At 45.8% G+C, this 20,009-nt stretch overlaps 1 protein-coding gene across 1 annotated transcript in view; it reads left to right on the forward strand.

The window, feature by feature from the left end:
- Window positions 1–20,009, forward strand: part of cpne4a (copine IVa) — a 94,111-nt gene that overhangs the window by 50,299 nt on the left and 23,803 nt on the right. The window contains exons 6-8 of the mRNA XM_085472461.1: window positions 602–685; window positions 1,993–2,082; window positions 12,175–12,273. Coding sequence (XP_085328587.1) covers window positions 602–685; window positions 1,993–2,082; window positions 12,175–12,273 — 273 coding nt within the window. The remainder of the gene's footprint in view (window positions 1–601; window positions 686–1,992; window positions 2,083–12,174; window positions 12,274–20,009) is intronic.

Genomic DNA, 20,009 nt, shown 5'->3' on the forward strand with positions numbered 1-20,009 from the left:
CACAATCTATCACTAACACTACTGATCAGAATGATATTGGTAAAACTGAACCTCATCACTAGAACAACAGCTAAGAAGTGAAAACAGGAACCAAAAACGTCTAATATCACAAAAACTTATTAAAACTTCACTGAAACCAAACCAGGTTTTTATAACTTACCTGTTTATTATTGTGGGCGTGGCCTCTTTGCCTGACAGATGGGTCCCGACACTGAGACGTCTGAATGTTGTTGTGCCCTGGAGCATGTTAATGTAATCACATTACACAGATAATGTGCAGCTTTAGCTTTCCGATCCATGACCGTGGATTCAGCTTGCTGACTAAGCTAGCTATGGTTAGCTGATATTGTTAGCCTCGTGCTCATTTTAGCTCCAATAAACCAACATGTGACAGCAACAACTCTAAACTCAAGGATCCAAAATGTCCACAAACCATCTGGTGGCTACGTCCATCTTTTATATCCAGTCTGTGCTGGTTTGGAAACAGACTGTGGACAAACACCAGGGGGCGCTGCATGTAAAGCCAGTATGAACATGATCAGACTGGATGTCCCGACTGTGTCTCTGGTGTTTGCAGTGAACTCTGCGTTTGTACTTTTAGGACTTCTTCAGTAAATCGGATCCGTTCCTGGAGATCCACAGACTGAACGATGACGCCACGCTGCAGCTCGTCTACAGAACGGAGGTACAAACACACATCGACACACTCGCGTCCTCCACTCACACAAACACCACCGTTAACATTAAAGGCTGAATTATTCAAACTGGATTCAACACATCATCCTATCAAAAACAGTGGAATACAGCAGTCCACTTGTTTACTATTATTAATAATAATAATGCTTCGTGGTTAGTTTTGGTGTCATAAAAGTCATGTTTTGTAATCTGGTTCATGGTTCTTCATCTGAACAGTGAGTTCAACTTTAACTTGTTTCTACGACTTTGCTTAGATGGACTTTGGTGACCTGGTAGGTGAATGTTCCCCCAGAGGTATTTCTTGGCTGACTCATTGTGTTGATCTGATTTTCAGCCTTCTGTGTGTCTGCTGTGTCTCTTTGGGTCATGCAAGCTTTGCACTCTCCACCTCCCTCGGTGGGATTCAGGCGGACGGAGAGTTGGAAAAGACAACATATACTCGAAAGAGAGAAACTTGCTTCTGAGAGCATTAAAGCTCTCAGTCAATGCAGTTTTGTTTATATATATGTAAGCTGCTGAGTCGTTAGCTGTAGCTGCACAGCTGGGATTCCTCTCATCCGTCAGCACATTGAGATTTTTCAACAGGTCCCACAGAGCAACAGTCCTCCCCAGCTGACAGCAGGGACATCCTTTCTGATTACTTCCTCCCGTCTTCAATTTAGCTCCTTGCCTGCGGCTCAGTGTGAAAAAAGCAGGCCGCTGTCAGGCAACAAGTTTCCCTGGATGGAGGCTGTGCTTCCATCACATGATCGTAGAAGGTCATGCAACAAGTTGACAGCTGCTTCCAGCTCCCAGCTGCTTCACCCTGCGTGGTTATTATAAAGCTGGAGAGCAGGGTTCGACATAACCAGTGGCCCCATAAAAGCTGCTGATTGGCCAGCTGCTGGGCAGGGAGTGTTTCCACCAATCAGTTTGGAGCAAGCCCTCAGTACCAAAAAGTTTCTTTCTTGCAGTCAGCTGTCGGTTTGCACATTTAAGGAAGTCTCTGACCTTATCGCTCTTAGTGGCATGGAAACACGAGGAGAGCGTTTCTCTTACACCTGTGAGTAAATGAAATCCAGGCAGACTTAAATGAGCCAAAGATGGAAGAAAAATGTGTTAAAGCATCATTTTAATTAACACAACACACACTTCCAGGAAACACACCAGGCTGGAAAAGCGAGGATGACTCCTTTCAGCCAGCGGTTCTCCTCAGAGCTGCTGCAGGTTTACACCGTTTAGGACGCAGCAGGACGCAGCAGGACGCAGCGCGAGCTGTTTTTAGACCTGACCTTGCTCTGTGTTTGTCTCTCTCAGACCATCATGAATAATCTCAATCCTGTGTGGAAAACCTTCAAAGTTTCCCTCAACTCGCTCTGCAGCGGAGACCATGAACGCAAACTGCAGGTACTCACACACACGCACGCACGCACACTTTGACTAAAGATCACAGTCCACCACACACACATTCCCACAGCTCCTTATTCCTCACAGCCACTGGGCTGTGGGAGGAACCCACTCAGGAACAAGCAGAACACAGAAACCTGCGAACATCATTTCCAGAGACCTTTCACTGACAGTTAAACGGTGTTAAAACCAACAGTTTTTGCACATTTTGCTGAAACTGAACTCGATTTGGAGAAACATCAAAGTCATTAGACGCTCTGCTGTTCATCCACTCTGCAAGCAAACCAAAGGTCATGACCCTGACCACAAACAAAGTAACAATCTGTCCTTTGAAGTTTTAACAGTTATATGTAAAGTCTATAAAATGAGGCAAATTGATGCTAATTAGTGTTGAGCGAGCTGGATTCTCTTCAGGCCTCTGACCGTCACAAAAGGAGCTTATTGATGATTTTTGGCTCACCTGCACTTTCATATAGACAAAGAAAAAATTGAACCTCCGAGGAAGTCAAGGAGGATTGTAGGATTTCATCCAACTATGATCACACATCACACTGCGAGACGGAAACTGACACATCAGTGCTGAACAGCAACAATTCCCTTAAGGCAGGATGGACAGATAGATGGAGAAGGCTACGTTCACACTGCAAATCCGACTTTTCTGACCCTCTGCGACACATCTAAATGGCCTGTATTTATATAGCGCTGTACTAGTCCCTAAGGACCCGAAAGTGCTTTACACATCCTGTCATCCACCCATCCACCCACACATTCACACACTGGTGATGGCAGCTACATTGTAGCCACAGCTACCCTGGGGCGCACTGACAGAGGCGAGGCTGCCGGACACTGGCGCCACCGGGCCCTCTGATCTATCCGATCGTGCTATGACAGGGTGAACGGCACAAATCCGATATTTTCAAATCCAACCTGGGTCACTTTGGTATGTGGTGCTGAATCTGATACATATCCGATGTTTCAGAAAGCGGCTGCTGTTTGATGGTCATGTCGCATTAAATCCGTCACTGACACAAGACAGACGCCGATTATCAGCCTCTGCACGGAGGTAGCAGCCACTGCTCAAACACACGATGAACTATTTACAAGAATTTATTCACAGAAATTAGATTCAAGGTTAACACAAGAATTTACACGAGTAGAAGCGACACAGGGCAGGGGACCGTGGGAGATCGAGGCCAGGAACTGATTAATCACGGGGAGGCACAAAGAGAGCGACAGAACAGAAACTTGGCAGGTTTAGACAGTCTTGATCTGAGGGAGGCGTCCATGAGAGTGTCGTATGTGGGGAGATAACACGTTGAGATGTGGAGGTCCTGTTCCCCTGAGGGCATGATATGACAGGCAGGAGGGCAGGCAGGTAATCGAGCTGATCATTGGGCAGACTGTAGAGGAGAAAGCAAACTGAAGCAGCGCCAAAGAGTGAACACAGCAGGAGGTGAATCCGGTGGAACGCCAAAGGCAGCAGGACGAACTGGGGAGGACTGGAAGGAAGTGCTGGTTTATAAACCGTCCTGCTGATTGAATGAGGCGCAGGCGAGATGATGGAAGCTCCGCCTCCGAGGACGGATCCTGGGATACAGCCCACACAGACAGGAAAACAGACAGTTATCACTGAGTGATTTTTCCTTCTCGTCGTTTGTCTGGACCCGACGTCGAGACTACACATGGAGCAAAGAGTCCTGGGAGATGTTTCATCATAAAGCCAGACTTTGATCTTCTGACAGCTGATGAAAGGACAAAAACCTATTTTTATAAATGTCTCCATGTGGCTGCAGTCAGAGCTGCTTTTACTTCCACTGCTGAGTTCGTCCCTGTGCTGCGACCCTGTGCACGCTCGTCATGTCCTCACAGGTTGCAAGTGTACACAGTCTGCTGTCTCTTGTGTCAGTCGATGGATGTTGTGGCTCCAGTCTAAATGCAGACGTCTGATTGGCTGCAGCAGCAGGTCAAACTTCAGTCAGCAGGGAAACAAAACTTTTCATTCTTTGTTTATTCGAGTTTTATTGACTGCTGGAATTTTTGCACATTTCCAAACTAACTTTGCATCGACTGCTTCACCGAGTCTCCTGCATCTTTTCTGTTGCTTGTAACCTGAAACTACGGCTCCGTTTGTCCCAGAGACGGGAGGTTTTTACCTGACAGAGCCGAGTGACTCCAGAGGAACACATCCATCATCGCTCTTCCTGCCCTCTATTCACTATCCACCATTTTTGACCCGAATTTCCTTCAATCAGTCACGGGGGCCAGAGGCTGGACCCCTGTCAGCAGCACAGAGATGTGTTTTAATAGAAACCTTTTTGTAATACGGTGTAATTCCAAAGTTTACAGTTTGTGGTTCTAATTTCTTTAATTTCACGAGGATCTCAGAGTAGAGCTGCTGCTCTTCCACGTAGAAAGGAGCCCTTTCACGTGCTTCAGGGTCTGAGTGAGCTGTTTCCAGGAGGAAGGAGATGTTTCAGGCATGTTCAGCAGCTCCTGAGAGGAGACCCGGGCCCTGCTGGAGAGATGATAACTGTGAGGAGACGAGGTCCGGGTATCTCCATTTGAATGTTGGAGCTGGAACGAGATACAAAGCAAAGAATAGATACAGTTTCTGCTAATTTATGACATTATAATCCCAAGTGTTTTCTGATAAGTGAACAACTTTAAATAAGTTTCCCCCTGAATATTTCCTCCCTCCAGTCCAGCAATCTTGCGTGCGGTTGTTCCGTCTCTGCTAAACCTCCCACAGCCGTCACACTTCACACACAGTTTTTGGAGAGGCGCCTGCAGCGGTGGGACGGTGGAGGAGTGAGTTACATGGATGACACAGAATTACAAACCAGAGCCTTTTTAATCAGCGAGATGTTTCCTTAAGGTGTCAATCACACGTAAGCAAATATTACAACTGCGCCGTTGGAAATTACTGTTGGACATGTTGATGGTAAAGTTAAGACAGGAGGAGGCAGCCGGCTCAGGTGGTACAGCGGGCTACCCACTAATTTCACAGCTGGCGGTTTAATCAGCTCCTGCTGCCCGCTGGCCTCCGGCTGGTTCAGCCGGGAGGAGAACCGGTTTACTTTTACAACAAAACATTGTTTTCTTTCTGACTGCTTCACATTAAAAGCATGACGTGCACTCACAGCCACTATGACTTACCTCCACATTTCTGTTACCTCTTCTGATTCAAATTAAAGTTCAGCAAACTGCAGTTTAGAAAATGCAGGAATTTATAAAAAAAAGATTTCAAAGTAAGAAAAAAGAGCCAGCTAATACAGACGAGGCGCCGAGGGTCAAATTATGGCAAAACACTTTTAAAAAGCTTAGCAGATAAAATGGAAACGTTGACTTTAAATCTGATCTACTCCACGCACACGGGGATTTCACTGACTGCATAAATCACAGCCACGTTTAAGACCTCCCTCACTAAAACCCTGCTTTCTTCTTAGTGGGCGAATTCTGGAAGCTTACCGAGGGGCAGCAGGCAGGCTGTTTGTGTCTTTACTTGTTAGAACTGAGCTGCGATCCTCCAGCAAGACTTTCAAAATAAAAGCGATCGCACTGTTCTCAGATTGATCAAGAAAAACTGCTACAATGCCCAAACACTGATAACACAATCTGCTATTAATGAGAAACAGGAGGAGGAGCCAGTGCACTGAAAAACAGGAAGAACTCTTAGGTGTAATCCTTACAGCTGGGGAGGAGCTGAGAATAACTCTTGAGATCAGCAAACAGGCAGGTAATATTAAAATTCACCTGCAGACATGAATCCCGTCCGAGTGGAGGTTTGTTATCGTTACCTGAAGCCATTTTCATCAGAGCCTGTGCGGCTGTCAGGTTAAAGCTGCACAGAGACGAATAGAGATGGACTTTATTAAATGGGGTCAGACAGAGGCAGGCTTATAGCTGCTGGATATCATTTAATGGGTTCCTGAAGGGAGACAAATAAAGGTGATTAATAACTGTCATCGGCAGCTTTAGCAGACTGAAGCAGGCTGTTTGCTTCATGTTGTTCTGCTTCAGGCTGAAAACCTGCTGCTTCTAAAAGCTCATTTAGCGCCGAGGCCCAGTTACTGCGCCTAAACATCCGTCATCGAGGAGAAAACCTTTCAAATTAAAATGCTGCTCTGATATTAATGTTTTATTTTTCCTGTGAGGTGAACACAGATGTGGGGGAGGTTTCTGTTACATGAACAGCCCTGTGTCTCATAGCTCCAAACACCTGGATAAAGCTCAGTGTTGTAATTATCTGTTTACAGCTGCAGTGAAAATCCACCCGAGCTGGTACGATGCAGAGACTGGCCGCACTAGCTAACTTCCTGCTAATTACATTTTAGTGCCTTTAGCCAAAAGACAGAAGAGCAGTCGTCGGCTGGGCGACGTATCACAGGCAGCGGTTCACCACTGTGACGCCCACACAGAGTTTTTGCACCAACAGGGTGATTCCCAGATTTCTGTTAGCTGAAAATGTGGCAAAGGGGGGCGTGGGAGGGCTAAAAACTATCTAGATAATAGGAACAACATCTAACGTTTATGTTCTTAAAAAATGTGAAAAATTCAGCAAAGACCTCACACAGGACTGAGGAGATTCATCTGCTGTTCACTGTTCACCCATCAGAAATGTTCTCAGAGGAAGAGCGCCTGTCAGGAAGCCATTCTTAGTGAAGAGAAGTGGGAGGAAAGGCATTCTTGGTTCAAATCATCATCAGTATGTATGGTAAATGGACCAATTCTTATATAGTGCTTCTCTGATCTACTTAAGTCCCAAAAGGTTGATTCTGTTCATCTGGACGTTTCAGTGGGAGAAATGTTTCAGGCTCAGCTGGCTGCAGGTTTCCAACCTTATGAACAGCACATTTGCACCACTGAATGAACTTTTTATGAGGTTAGGGAAGCATGCAGTCAGCTGAGCATGCATCAAGATACTCTACTTAAGCACTTCATGTCTCGTGACACGTCTCATTCGCCAGTAGCATTAGAGAGCTTATCAAAATTCATAGAATTACAGATGCTGAAAAGAATAGTCAGGTGTTGAGCCACCAGATGCAGTAACATCTGGAAACATCTGATTGACAGCAGCTTCATTTTTCACCGTGACAATGATCCAAACACACCGTCTGTGGAAGCATAGATAGATGAAGGTTGTTAGAATTGTACAAACAGGTTTCATTAAATCGCTGCACCTGCTGTTCATTTTTCTTACAACAGATAGAGAAGTGAGACTTGGCTCAAGATTCTTGCACAGTGCTGTTCATTAGGCAAGGTAAAGTCTTTATAGCTGCACAATAACTTATACCCTGTATTATAACATCATGAGTCCTAACTTCAATTCAATTCAACTTTATTTACACAGCGCCAAATCACAACAACAGTCGCCTCAAGGTGCTTTACATTGTAAGGTCGACCCTACAATAGTACATACAGAGAAAAACCCAACAATCATATGACCCCCTATGAGCAGCACTTTGGCGACAGTGGGAAGGAAAAACTCCCTTTTAACAGGAAGAAACCTCCAGCAGAACCAGGCTCGGGGAGGGGCGGGGCCATTTGCTGTGATTGGTTGACGTGAGAGAAGGAAGACAGGATAAAGACATGCTGTGGAAGAGAGACAGAGGTTAATAACAGATATGATTCAATGCAGAGAGGTCTGCTAATACACAGTGAGTGAAGAAGAAGTGCATCATGGGAATCCCCGGCACTTCCCCCCTAACTTAATGTTAAAAACGTTTTTGTGAAGTTGGACCCTTTACACACAAACAAGACACATCATCATCATCATCATAGTTTATTTATATAGCACTTTAAAAACACACAAGGCCGACCAAAGTGGTGAACAATAGAAACATAATAGATCCCATAAGAATAATAAATACGATAAAATAATAAACATAGCAAAAACAATAAAATACAAGTCAGTCAACCACTGAGTCAAAAGCCAGTGAATAAAAATGCGTTTTCAATCTGGATTTAAAAACCAGCACTGATGTCGATCGCCTAATGTGAAGAGGAAGATTATTCCAAAGCTTAGGACCCACGATAGAGAACGCTCGCTCTCCTCTCAGTTTCAGCCGTGATTTGGGGACTGAGAGCAACAGCTGCTCAGCTGACCGGAGCGAACGAGTGGGGACATAGGGCTTCAGCAAATCAGACAGATACGCAGGTGCCAGACCATTGAAAGATTTAAAAACCAATAAAAGAACTTTAAAATGAATCCTAAATTCAATTGGAAGCCAGTGCAGGGAGGCCAGGACCAGAGTAATGTGCTCAAATGTCCTTCTACCAGATAAAAACCGTGCCGCAGCATTTCTGGACTAGTTGCAGGCGTGTCAGAGTGCCCGGTCCAACCCCTGTTAAAAGGGAGTTACAATAATCCAAGCGTGAGGTTATAAAAGCATGGATAACAGTCTCCAAGTCACGCCTTGAAAGAAAAGGTTTGACCTTCGACAGACGCCTGAGTTGATAGAATGACGATTTCACCACCGCATTCACGTGGCCATCAAAGGTAAGTGCAGAGTCGGTTTTTAACCCAAGATTGGTAATCGAGCTGTTCAGGTGAGGGGTCAGAGCAGCAAGGTCAACATCAGGGATATCAGAGGAACGATTCGGGCCGAACAGAATTGCTTCCGTTTTACGTTCGTTAAAATTTAAAAAGTTTAGAGCATCCATGACTTAACATCACTAAGGCAATCAAGCAGGAGTCTAATTGTGGAGCTATCAGAACGACTGAAAGGAAAATAAAGCTGGCAATCATCAGCATATAGATGAAATGAAACTTTGTGTTTACGAAAGATCGCACCCAGTGGCAGGAGATGAAAACAGTAATGGCCCAAGAATAGATCCCTGTGGGACACCCCACGGCAGAGGGGCCACAGAGGACGATGACGAGCCCACCTTAACACAGAAGCTCCTGTTTGACAGATATGATTTTATCCACAGGAGTGCCAAGCCAGAAATGCCCACACAAAGCTGTAATCGAGAGATCAGCAGGTCGTGATCCACTGTGTCGAATGCAGCAGTCATATCTGGTAGCATAAGCACTACGTGTTTACCACAGGCCGTCGTTACCAGGATATCGTTCATAACCTTTATGAGAGCTGTCTCTGTGCTATGAAACGGCCTAAAGTCGGACTGAAAAACTTCAAACATCTGAGAGTTGTTTAGATAATCCATCAGCTGAGTGTGAACAACCTTTTCCAAGATCTTACTCAGAAAAGGAAGTTTAGAGATGGGTCTACAGTTTGACTGTACCCCGGGAGCTCACTGCGTCACCCCTCCTCTGCAGCCGGCCAGAGACCACACCCACGCCACAGTTTTATTTTAGTACAGATGTGAAGATATTTGACACACCTAGAAAGAATGAGTGATTTTACAACAAAGCAGCAGAAAATGATCCAAAATGCTGAAGAAAGAAGAAATACTAAAGATGAGTTATCTGCAAACTCAGGACGAAAACATTTAAGATCAGCAGGATGAGAAAGGAACAGCTCGCATTATTGTTGCGTGACACCGGCTGCCGGTTATCGACGTTAAAGGTGAGGCTGCTCTCTGAGACAGGACATCACAGGTCTCAGGATTTGGGTGATGCATCCTCTGAGCTGCTAATGCAGCTGAGTGAATGAAGCCGTGAGTGCGACAGCTCATTAAAACTCTCAGCGTGTCGCCTCTCAGGTAGATGAATAGAAAGCGCTGCGATCCCTTTTCCTCTCTTTAATCCCTCTTTAATGGCTCTGCTAATTTGTGCGAAGAGGAGGTTTTTACACAGCTGCTGCCGTCTCTGCTGCTGCTGATCTTCAGTATAATGAGGAGGGAAGGACACACACACACATTTACACCCAGAAATAATCAGGCTCACAGTAACGTGTGCATATAAAAGCAGATGCAGATTTACCCACACTGATCTAATTTGCTCGCACACTTGACTCCAGATGTTTGCAACTCATCCCTTCAGCAAACACAGACACGTTTTTACCAAAGTCGAGTAGTTCTTCAAAGCTTCGACGAGTGTTTGGGCTCATTACTGCTGCAGGGCGAATCCTTCTCAGAGATCAAAACAGAGGGTGGAGGATGTCTCTGAAGGATGGTCAGATTTGAGTCTGTGTGGGTTTGATGTGGGGTTGTATCGTCTTCTGTTTCTGTCACTAATCCCTGAGATTCATCAGGAAATTCAGCTTTTCCACAGTCCTCCACTGGTAGACGTCCTCTGAGCCCACAGGAGGGTTTGTACCTGTTTCTGAGGATGTTCCTGATCTTCTGATGATGAAGGTGCTCATGGCCCAGACAGTAGAATGGCTCATTTGTTGCACAGGTTCTGCAGTCGTGTCTAACTGGGAGTAGGTCAATGAGTTAAACCTGCAGAAGACAACCACACGTGGTACTTTTAAAGAGCGGGGAGCTGGTCTGCTTGGACCTCCTTCGACTCCATCGCCCACTCTTTCACGACATTAACGCTCGGGAAATTTGGGCACAGCTGAGGTTCGGGTGGGCTGAGGATCTCATCTGTGCTTTGTGTGGATGATGATGTTCAATTTGCTCATGTTTAGACTCACGCTGGTGGTCTGCAGCTGAGTGTGAAGAACTCTGATGGTGAAGTGTGGGCATGAAGGCAGCGATGTAGATCTCACCAACGGCCTCGAGCTGTGGCTGGTGAACGAAAGAATGAGATGGTTCATACAAATGATGGAGGTGAGCTTCCTCTGAAGGGCGTCTGGGCTCAGCCGTAGACACGAGCTCAGACTCCCTGAAGAGCTGGTTGGATCAGGAGACCGAGGCCCATGGTTTGTCTTTCCTTTTTCAGGTTTAGCCTCTAAACTCACCTGATTTAGTTGCTGTTAATTGCATTCATCAGTTTTCAGCTGGAAGCTTGAGGCACAGATGTGAACCACAGCTACAGGTTGGTTTAGCTGGAGAAGCTGCTGAGGAGGAGTCAGTCTGACCTCTGACATGATCAGCATCAGCGATCTGCTTCGTTCTGACGGATGACGCAGAAACATAGTCAAACCTTTTTACATGTCAGAACGTTTCTAAATCCTCAAACTTCCCGAGTGTTTCCAGGATTACAGAGCTCCTGTGTAGAGCCTCTGAGCACGCACTGGGAAAACAGTGACTCATGAAACTCTAATTGGTCCTCACAAAGATGGATGTTCAGTGAAACTCCTGCATGAATATATGAAAAGATTAAACCAGCAGAGTGGAACTGGAACACGAGACTGTGTGTGTTTGTAAAGCCATGCAGCTCTTCCTCTCCGGCTCGCAGACTGCCAGCGCTCCTCTTCACCTCCTCCCATCTATTTTTCATGAACCCTGTCAAACTGTCCTGGATTCAGTCCGCCGTCTCTTCTCGTTTACTTCCCGTTCTGGTCACGGTGCTGCCAGCGCGAGCTGTCCGCTCACTCCGCTGGGAGGACTCGTCAGGTGGACGAAGCCTCCAGCTGGGCGTTTCTTTGAAGTGCGGTACAGTGAGGTTTAACTCGGGCTCGACACATCCTCATTTATTTCACATCCTAACAGCGACGCTCTGAATCTACATATTAATGACACGAGTGTCTGTTTCCATTGCATCACCGAGCCGCTGCTGCATTTGTTATATTTCGCTTTGAGTTTTACTCAAGTTTATTTTCACAGTTTCAATGAATGTGAATGATTTTTAAAAGCTGCACCAAACTAATATCTTTCTCTCTACATGCCTCCTCGTGGTTTCAGTCTCTGCTGCCCAGAGAGACGCGGTCGACTCGTTAGAAACCACAGTGTGCCGAAATAAACCAGAAACACAATCATGTGAATGCAGGAAATCCTATTTGATGTGGAGGCTTGGACAGACCTCCTCCTGCCATGCACCGCTCACACCTCAGCTCCGGGCTGAACCGCTTCTGTGTTTCGATTTGCCGAACAAGCTGTGACCTAAAAACAACAAGAACAAAAACACAGGTTCAGTCTGAAATGATCTCCTTCAGTTCAAGGCAAACATCCAATTAATGAGCGAGCAGAAGCTTTGTGGGTCACAGCCGTAAATAGCAGGACACGGAACAGTGATGAAGCTGGGATCCGGCCTTGGATCATTCGGATGGAATAACTGTTTCTGTGTTTGTGTCCACTCAGTGCACCGTATGGGACTGGGACTCAAACGGGAAACACGACTACATCGGTGAGTTCGAGGCTACGTTCAAAGAGATGAGAGGCGCCATCGATGGACGGCAGGTGAGGCTGTCCTCTAAAACCTGAGCCGACCGCGTGTGATTCATACTTCAACTCTGTCTTCTGAGAGCGTGTTTGAAGCGTGATGCGTTCACTGACTGTTGTAATTGCTGGGAAATGATTGTGATTCAGCTGTGTGTTCTTTGACTGTTTACAGGAAATCAAATTAAATATGTGTTTATGTGGATTTATAGGATATCAGTTTCATGTACATGACAAGCCCGACGTCCCGGGGCTAGCGATTCTTCCAGTCGGGCTACCAAAATCTATCTCTTCCCTGCCCGTCGGGCTATCGTAGGAAGGAAAAATATATGTCAATGCTTTTGCATTCTTTCAGAAATGTAGCTGGGTAATTATGTCATTGGCATCGGTGAGCCGCTGTCAATATGTGACATATTGAAGTCGCGTTTGAATTTGCGCTTGTTTTTTGCTTTCACTTTGCAATCGCGCGAACTGTGTATAGAGAGCGACAGCACTGATCTGTGAGTGATGATAATTTGCGCACCAATTCCTCTGACATCGTCTTATTAATCGTTAGCTTACTATGCAAACATGACGAGTGAAATCTCCCGCAGCTTACACATGTGAGAGGTTGATCGCGCAGAGAATCGCTGAGCTTATGTGAGTGAGCATGTAAAAGCATTTCAGTTCTGCTGAGCCAAATAAGACAGGTCAGGGTGAAGAAGTGACAGCCAAAGAAAAGCTTACCACAAAACGGAGAAGTTATGACAAATCAGACTATAAGGCAAAAAGAAAGTGCAGCTTTATGGTTTCATGGACAAAAGAATTTCTGTGGCTGCAATATGACGAGCTAAATAACCAGGGCTGCACATAAGTGGTCCGCAGGTGCGCATTCGCTGTCAAAATAAAAAACGCGCACAAGATAAGAAGTTGCAACGCGTGTTTGCGTACATAAGATTTTCTGGAGGAGGACAGACATTTGTTTAGAACTCTTACAGATGTCAAGAAGCTCCTTTAAGCAATTACTGTGATGTTCCTCCACCTCCAAAGAAATGTCAGAAGGAGTCTGAACCACAAAAGAAGCATGTATTCTTGGAAAAGTGGTTGCAGGAGGTGAGCTGGCTTCATACAAATGATGAACGCACAGAGATGTGGTGCAGAATGTGCTGTGAAAATCCCACTCTAGCGGACAAAAACTGCTTTTTATATGGACGCAAACGCGCGTTGCAACTTCTTATCTGGTGCGCGTCTTTTATTTTGACAGCGAATGCGCACATGCAGACCACTTATGTGCACCCGTGTAAATAACATAATGTTCTGCCGGGTGTGTTGTTGGTTTTCTCTCGATTTCTGAGTCGACAAGCGCCTTTGTTACTGGGACCAGTCATTTTAAGAAAGGCCCCCATTAGAACCCATGAGAAATGCAAGAAATGCATTATTGCTCAGTCAGCAATATCTTTCCCAGAACAAACACCAATTGCAAATAACATACTAAAAATAAACCTGAAAATCTGTTTAGAACAGCTACTATGTTGCAAAGAGTGAACTACCACTGGCACAATGTAGCAGTCTTTGCAAACTTCAAAAAGCAAATGGCCTCGATCTTGGTTCCACTTGCCTCTTACCCGTGACTTCAGTGGAGATTTCAATTTCAGGATCTGACACAGACTGATTCATGTCCTACACAGTTCTTACAAGTTCATAGAAGTTTCTGTTCAATTAGAACCAAGTATTTGAGTTGATGATTGTAATTTTTATACAATGTTGTAATTTTGTTTTTCAACAATTTTTTGATTAATGTTTTGTTTCCTTTACAATATTATACTTTAATGTATAATATTGTAAAGGAAACAAAACAGGAAACAAAACATCAATCAAAAAATTGCTCTCTTTTTTATTTGGGCTACTTAAATTTATTTTGGGCTACCAAAACTGAAGAGTCCCTGCCCGAAGGGCAACCAGGGATTTTGAAATTTTGCGAGCCCTGCACCTTTGTTAGCTTAGCATGAATCACATCCAGACCCCTCAAGTATCAGCCATCCTCACCATCAGTCACTGGAAAAATACAAATCCTGCCTAATGAGTCAGAGCTTAACTCCTGCTGGGAACCATCCAGTTCTTGGATTCTTGAAGATCTAACTTTGACATGAAACATGTACCCAAACATGTCTTCAGGCCACGGACACCCCGCGGTCATGTGAGCAGTATCCCTTGATTGCAGTGGCCTCTTCCAGAAGGATCATTGTTAAAGTTTGAGGAACTCGATGGGAATTTAAAGGCGATGGAGTTTGAATTCCTCAGATCTTGATCCAGTCTGTTGGATATGCTGGAAAAGCTTCCAAAACATAAACGGTGTACTGCACAGGAGAGCTTTAGAGCAGTCGATATCAGGCAGGTTATTTAAATGTTTGATGCCTGACGTGTAGCCTGATCGTGTTATATTGTACCAGAAACCTCTCATGTAGTTTTCCTCCTGCTGGAGCAGCTACAGTAGATGCAGTTAATATTTAATTTGCTCTGCCCAACGCTCCTGAAGGAGAAAGCTCCCTGTGAGGCAGGTATCTGTTCACCCTGTTTCTCCTTCAGCTATTCAATCAATTTAATGGCTCAGTGAGAGTCAGACTGAGCGACACCACGGCTCAAACGCTGTGACACGCCATTACAGTTACAGGGTGAAACGAATTCACTCACAGACTCTCCGAGAGACAGCGAGGCAGCCCTGCAGGAGTCTTAGGTTTGCCAGTTTATAAGTGAATCACCGAATGTGTGAAAGCTGCGCTCTGGAATTCTCTGCATCGGCTGTTGTTTGTTTTAGGGTCGGAAAACCGGGCGGTGACAGTTTTAAGTCCGCCTAATTTCTTTCAAACTTTTCATATAAATTCCCCGTGTTCAGCTGGCATTCGTCTCCACATTTCAATAAGATTTCCAAGGAAATCTTTTGCAGCTGTGACACAAACCAGAGATTGCTCTAAAACAGAAAACACCGTTAATGTCTGTGTTTTGATGGGGGTGCATCTTTGCAGCCATCTTCCTTCAGCTGCTCCCTAATCCACAAGGGTCTTCCAGATGGATGCAACATTTATACATCGCATGCCATCCTGATTCTCTCAGGAGTTTTCCAACAATTTCTCTTACGAGGTTTCCATTCAAAGGAGAGACGATCAGAAGATGCCAGCAGCATGTGACGTATACCAACAGACACCTGATGTTTTCAGAGTCATCCTTCAGTCAGCGTCATGAGGTTGTCAGACAATCTCAGCTGGGTGGAGGTTCTGACGGAGCGCTCCATCATTCTGCCCCTTCTTCTGGATCTGCTGCTCCCACCCAGAGGGCGGGGCTTACGACACCAACTGTTTGCATCTATAATCCAGTTTTGAGATCCTCCCCAGACGTCTTAACGCCCACTCACATCCTGGGCCATCTGACCTCAGGAAATCACATGATAGGGATGGGGCCAGGTTTCACAATAAGCTCACCTGAAACTCTGGCTGATTGTGACCCACACCTGCTTTCACACCTGGGCTCATGTGATTAGGCAGAGGATCAATAGGAGGTCCACGACACTCCCACAGGACTTAAATCTGGGACTCTCCACCAGCTGCTCTTAGAACTGAAGAAGCTTCTCGGATGAAACGTCTTCAAGAAACTTAAAGAAGTCCTGACGCTTTTCTTTCCGAGCTCAGGCCACACCAGCACAGCTCCTCCTTCATGCTCCATGGTGGCAACCGGACGTGCAGATACTCCAGTTTAGAAACCGGACTGACAAACAGAGTAGCCTTATTATTACAGATGAAACAGGAGGAATGAGAAACAGCCTGGGGAGTGGTGACCTATAATGATGACCTCTCTTGAGCTAAACACATTTGAACTCGGCAGGTTGAAGCACAAAAGACCTGATCTCCGTTAGGTCCTGCACCTCCGGGTTTCCAGAAAAGCACCAATTAGCAGCGAGACCACCCTTTAAAATGCTCCTCGGGGGCTAAAGTGCCTCCGAGGTTATTTAGGCAGAGGGTGTGAAGTGATTACCCCGAGAGCTAATGAAGACGCAGCTGTCAGAGAGCAGAGCTGCTGCAGAAAGGAGACGACCGCTAATTAAGGCGCTCTCCGACTGTCCGTTAATGCCGTTCTGCTTACAGACGCTGCGGCTGTGAGTTTTCTCTGGAAATTCCCTGAAGATGACAACACACGGCTGAAAGGCCAGGAACAATCAGCTGCCGAGGAATCCTCAGCTGTCTCATTATTGATTACAAAGAGCCCAACATCTTCACTGGAAGGCTGTTGAGCGGCCGTACGACAAAACCACATCCCAGTTTTCATAAACCCAGCCAGCTCGGTGAGCTGTGTCTAATATTCTGTCTGTAGTCTTTGGATGACATCACATAAGGATATGACCACAGACCGCACGGGCAGAAAACACGAACGTGTTCACTGTGACCTCATCGGCTGGTTTGGATGTTAGGACATCTTATTGAAATGTGGAGACGAACACAGCTGAACACAGCGAAGTTATATGGAAAGATTGAAAGAAAGGACTTAAAACTGTCGCCGCCCGGTTTTCCGACCCTAAAACAAACAACAGCCGATGCAGAGAAAACCTCTAAGATGTTTGCCTCTCCAAGAGACGCCTGTGAGTGTCTGAGGAAAGCACACACAATAAATACAGAGGTAACGAGGGAATACGTAACAGCAGGCAAACACAGCTGAACCTAATCTGACACACGAGACAGGAAGGAAACACGGGACTGTCAAAGTAAAACAGGGAATACACAGAAAGCAGGATAACGAGATGTAACACGGAGCACAGGCGAGGCACATTAAGACATTTAAACAGAACTCAGATCACAGGAACTGCAGTTCTATTGTTTTTATTGTTGGAGTCTATTTTCAGCCCTGGAGGTTATGCAGCGCACCAAGAAGGAAAACTCCTGACTGCTGTTTGAGTCGTTGCAATGGGCGTGCATTTTATCTTCAGCGTGAAACCTTTTCTTCACGCTGCTGGAAGCCAGCACAGGAGGAGAGCTTGTTCGCCTCCCACAGACACAAAGAGCCGTGCTGTCAGTCCCACTCTCGCTCTCTCCATTCTTCTCCTTTTAAATATCGGCCTCCTTCCTCAGCTGGCAGCTTCCTCCTGACCGGCGACACGGAAACAAGAAGCCCCCCCGGGCTGAAGTCTCCGGGGAGCTCCCCGTTCTTCCGTCCGTCCTCCATCCCAACACAAATAGAGTCACCCGGTCTCGGCGGGTCTGAGTGAGGGAGTCGGGGCGAATCCTCGGCGGTCTTGTTTGTGCAGCTGAAGGATTGTGTCCTGCTGCAGCTGCCTGTGGTTCATGCTTCTGTCTGACAGCACTCTGGATTTAAACGGCACCTCTCCAGGAAGCTGCTTTCACCTGAGTGCAGGGACGAATCTTACAAAGACAAATGTGTTTGTGGTGTTTCTGCTGAGGCTGGATTACACACAGCGCTCAGAGGCACGTCTGTAATAATTTCATCTGCTCGATTTGCTTCGTCCACTGGAGTCAAATACAGCCCAGGGACGTCGACCCTGGTACCTAACCTGATACAGCATCACTGATCTGTGAGCTCACAGGCGCCATAAACACGGGAAACAAGAACAAACTCTCTGAGAATAATGGATCAGAGGAACTGCTGAACTGCAACCAGCAGCAAAGTTCTTTATTATTGTTACAGACGCTGCCTTTAATAACAGTTTGGTTCGTGTATATAATCTCAAAGAATAGTGACTCTCATTGTTATTCCTTGAAGTCCTTTATTTATCTGACAGACAAAAATAATCATTTTACGACACTCAAAATGGTCAAATATTCACATATTATGTCTAATATTGTATTATAATATTCTAATACTATTATAATAATATTATTCTAATAATATTATTAGAATATTATTAGAATAATATTATTAGAATATTATAATAATATTATTCTAATAATATTATTAGAATATTATTAGAATAATATTATTAGAATATTATAATAATATTATAATATTATGTCTAAAAAAATCATTTTTAGTTATTTTCTCTGAGCTTATTTTCTCAGGATATCAGAGCTGAGGTCGGTGCCGGCTTCCTTACTGAGCATCACTGGCCGAGTTACAAAACAAAGTCCTCTACATATGACCAAATATGACGAGTCGATATTACTTCCTGAAGCAAACGAGTTCAAATGTTTTGTTATGTCTAAGGTAAAACTCACGGGTCGGTCTGGTTAGTGTGACTACCACGTTCGCTGAGGATGTTCATTTTTTGTGGAAATGCCTCATTTTACAAGCTGACCCACAAATGATGAGCTCATTTTAAGAAAGGTGTGGACAGTGTGGGTTTGCTGGTCTTGTCACTGATGATGTCAGAGGCTCTGCTCTGACATCACAGCGGTGCTCTGTGCCGTCCTGATGACCTTCTGCAGACGCTGGTGTGAAGTTGGAGGGGTGCGCATCAGCAGAGTCTCTGTTAGCGTTCCTCCCTCCCTAACTCCCCGCCCTCGGCAGGCTCGCCTGCGCTGCCTGTGTCAGCTGACCTTGTGGTCTTTGAGTGTGCTCACCCAGTGGCCTCATTGCCACCCGAGCACAGTCACGCACCCTCTCCACCCCTGCTTATCGATCAGGGGCTGAGTACGCCATCTCCACTCTGTTTCACGCCCACATGTGGTGACACGCTGCCCTCTCACGCTGTTTTTCAGTGGATTTCGCCTCCATGTCGGCCCAGATCACATCTCCTTTAAACGAGCGAAAATCACTGAGATGAGACCTCGCTCTTAAAATGTTGGCTGAGAGCAGAATGAACAGAGTCACAGTCAGCCAATTAAATCACGGAGAAGCCGCTGTGTCCACAGACCTTCAGCTCAGAGGCTTCAGACGTCACTTCCTCTGTTAGCGTTAAGCCTGCACGACAAACTGCCTCCATGCCCTGATCCTCACACATCCCCACAGAGAGTTTAAAGATTTATTTGCAATTCGCAGAGATTGTTTGTTTGTCAGCGGCAGCAGCAGAGGCAGCGATGCTGAGCTCAAACAACACACCATAACTCTGGGAGAAAAACAGGAAGGCGACGGTGCCGCTGTCGCTTTCGTGTCTTCTGATTGGACAAACAGACTTCCTGCTATGGAAAAAAACAGCACCACCTACAGGATGAAATTAGATTGCTGCAGGCCTCTGTTATGAAGTCACCTGAGCAGGTGATCGGGGGCGGCGGCTGCAGGCTGCAGGCTGTTAGCTTCCCATTAGCAGGCTGCCATCATCCCCACAGCTCAGACAGACAGTCTCAGACACACTGATTTACCTGAGGAGGAGCAATTATCAGGGTCACCTGGAAGAAGCAGCTGCTGTTAATGTGAGGTCACTTTTAAACCTGTCAGCGAACGATTTATTGATCGCACACGCTTCACTTAGAAAGAGCTTCTGTAGGAATCATTCCACAGGTCTGTGATCAGGTCTGTGATCAGGTCTGTGATCAGGTGTGGCTGTGATCAGGTCTGGCTGTGATCAGGTCTGTGATCAGGTCTGTGATCAGGTCTGTGATCAGGTCTGGCTGTGATCAGGTCTGTGATCAGGTCTGTGATCAGGTCTGTGATCAGGTCTGCCTGTGATCAGGTCTGCCTGTGATCAGGTCTGCCTGTGATCAGGTCTGTGATCAGGTCTGTGATCAGGTCTGGCTGTGATCAGGTCTGTGATCAGGTCTGCCTGTGATCAGGTCTTTTGATCAGGTGTGGCTGTGATCAGGTCTGCCTGTGATCAGGTCTGTGATCAGGTCTGGCTGTGA

Source organism: Copadichromis virginalis, linkage group LG11, assembly GCF_057382275.1.
Source record: "Copadichromis virginalis isolate Kocher_CV1m ecotype Utaka linkage group LG11, C_Virginalis_male_GT1.1, whole genome shotgun sequence".
In the NCBI taxonomy this organism is placed as follows: domain Eukaryota; kingdom Metazoa; phylum Chordata; class Actinopteri; order Cichliformes; family Cichlidae; genus Copadichromis; species Copadichromis virginalis.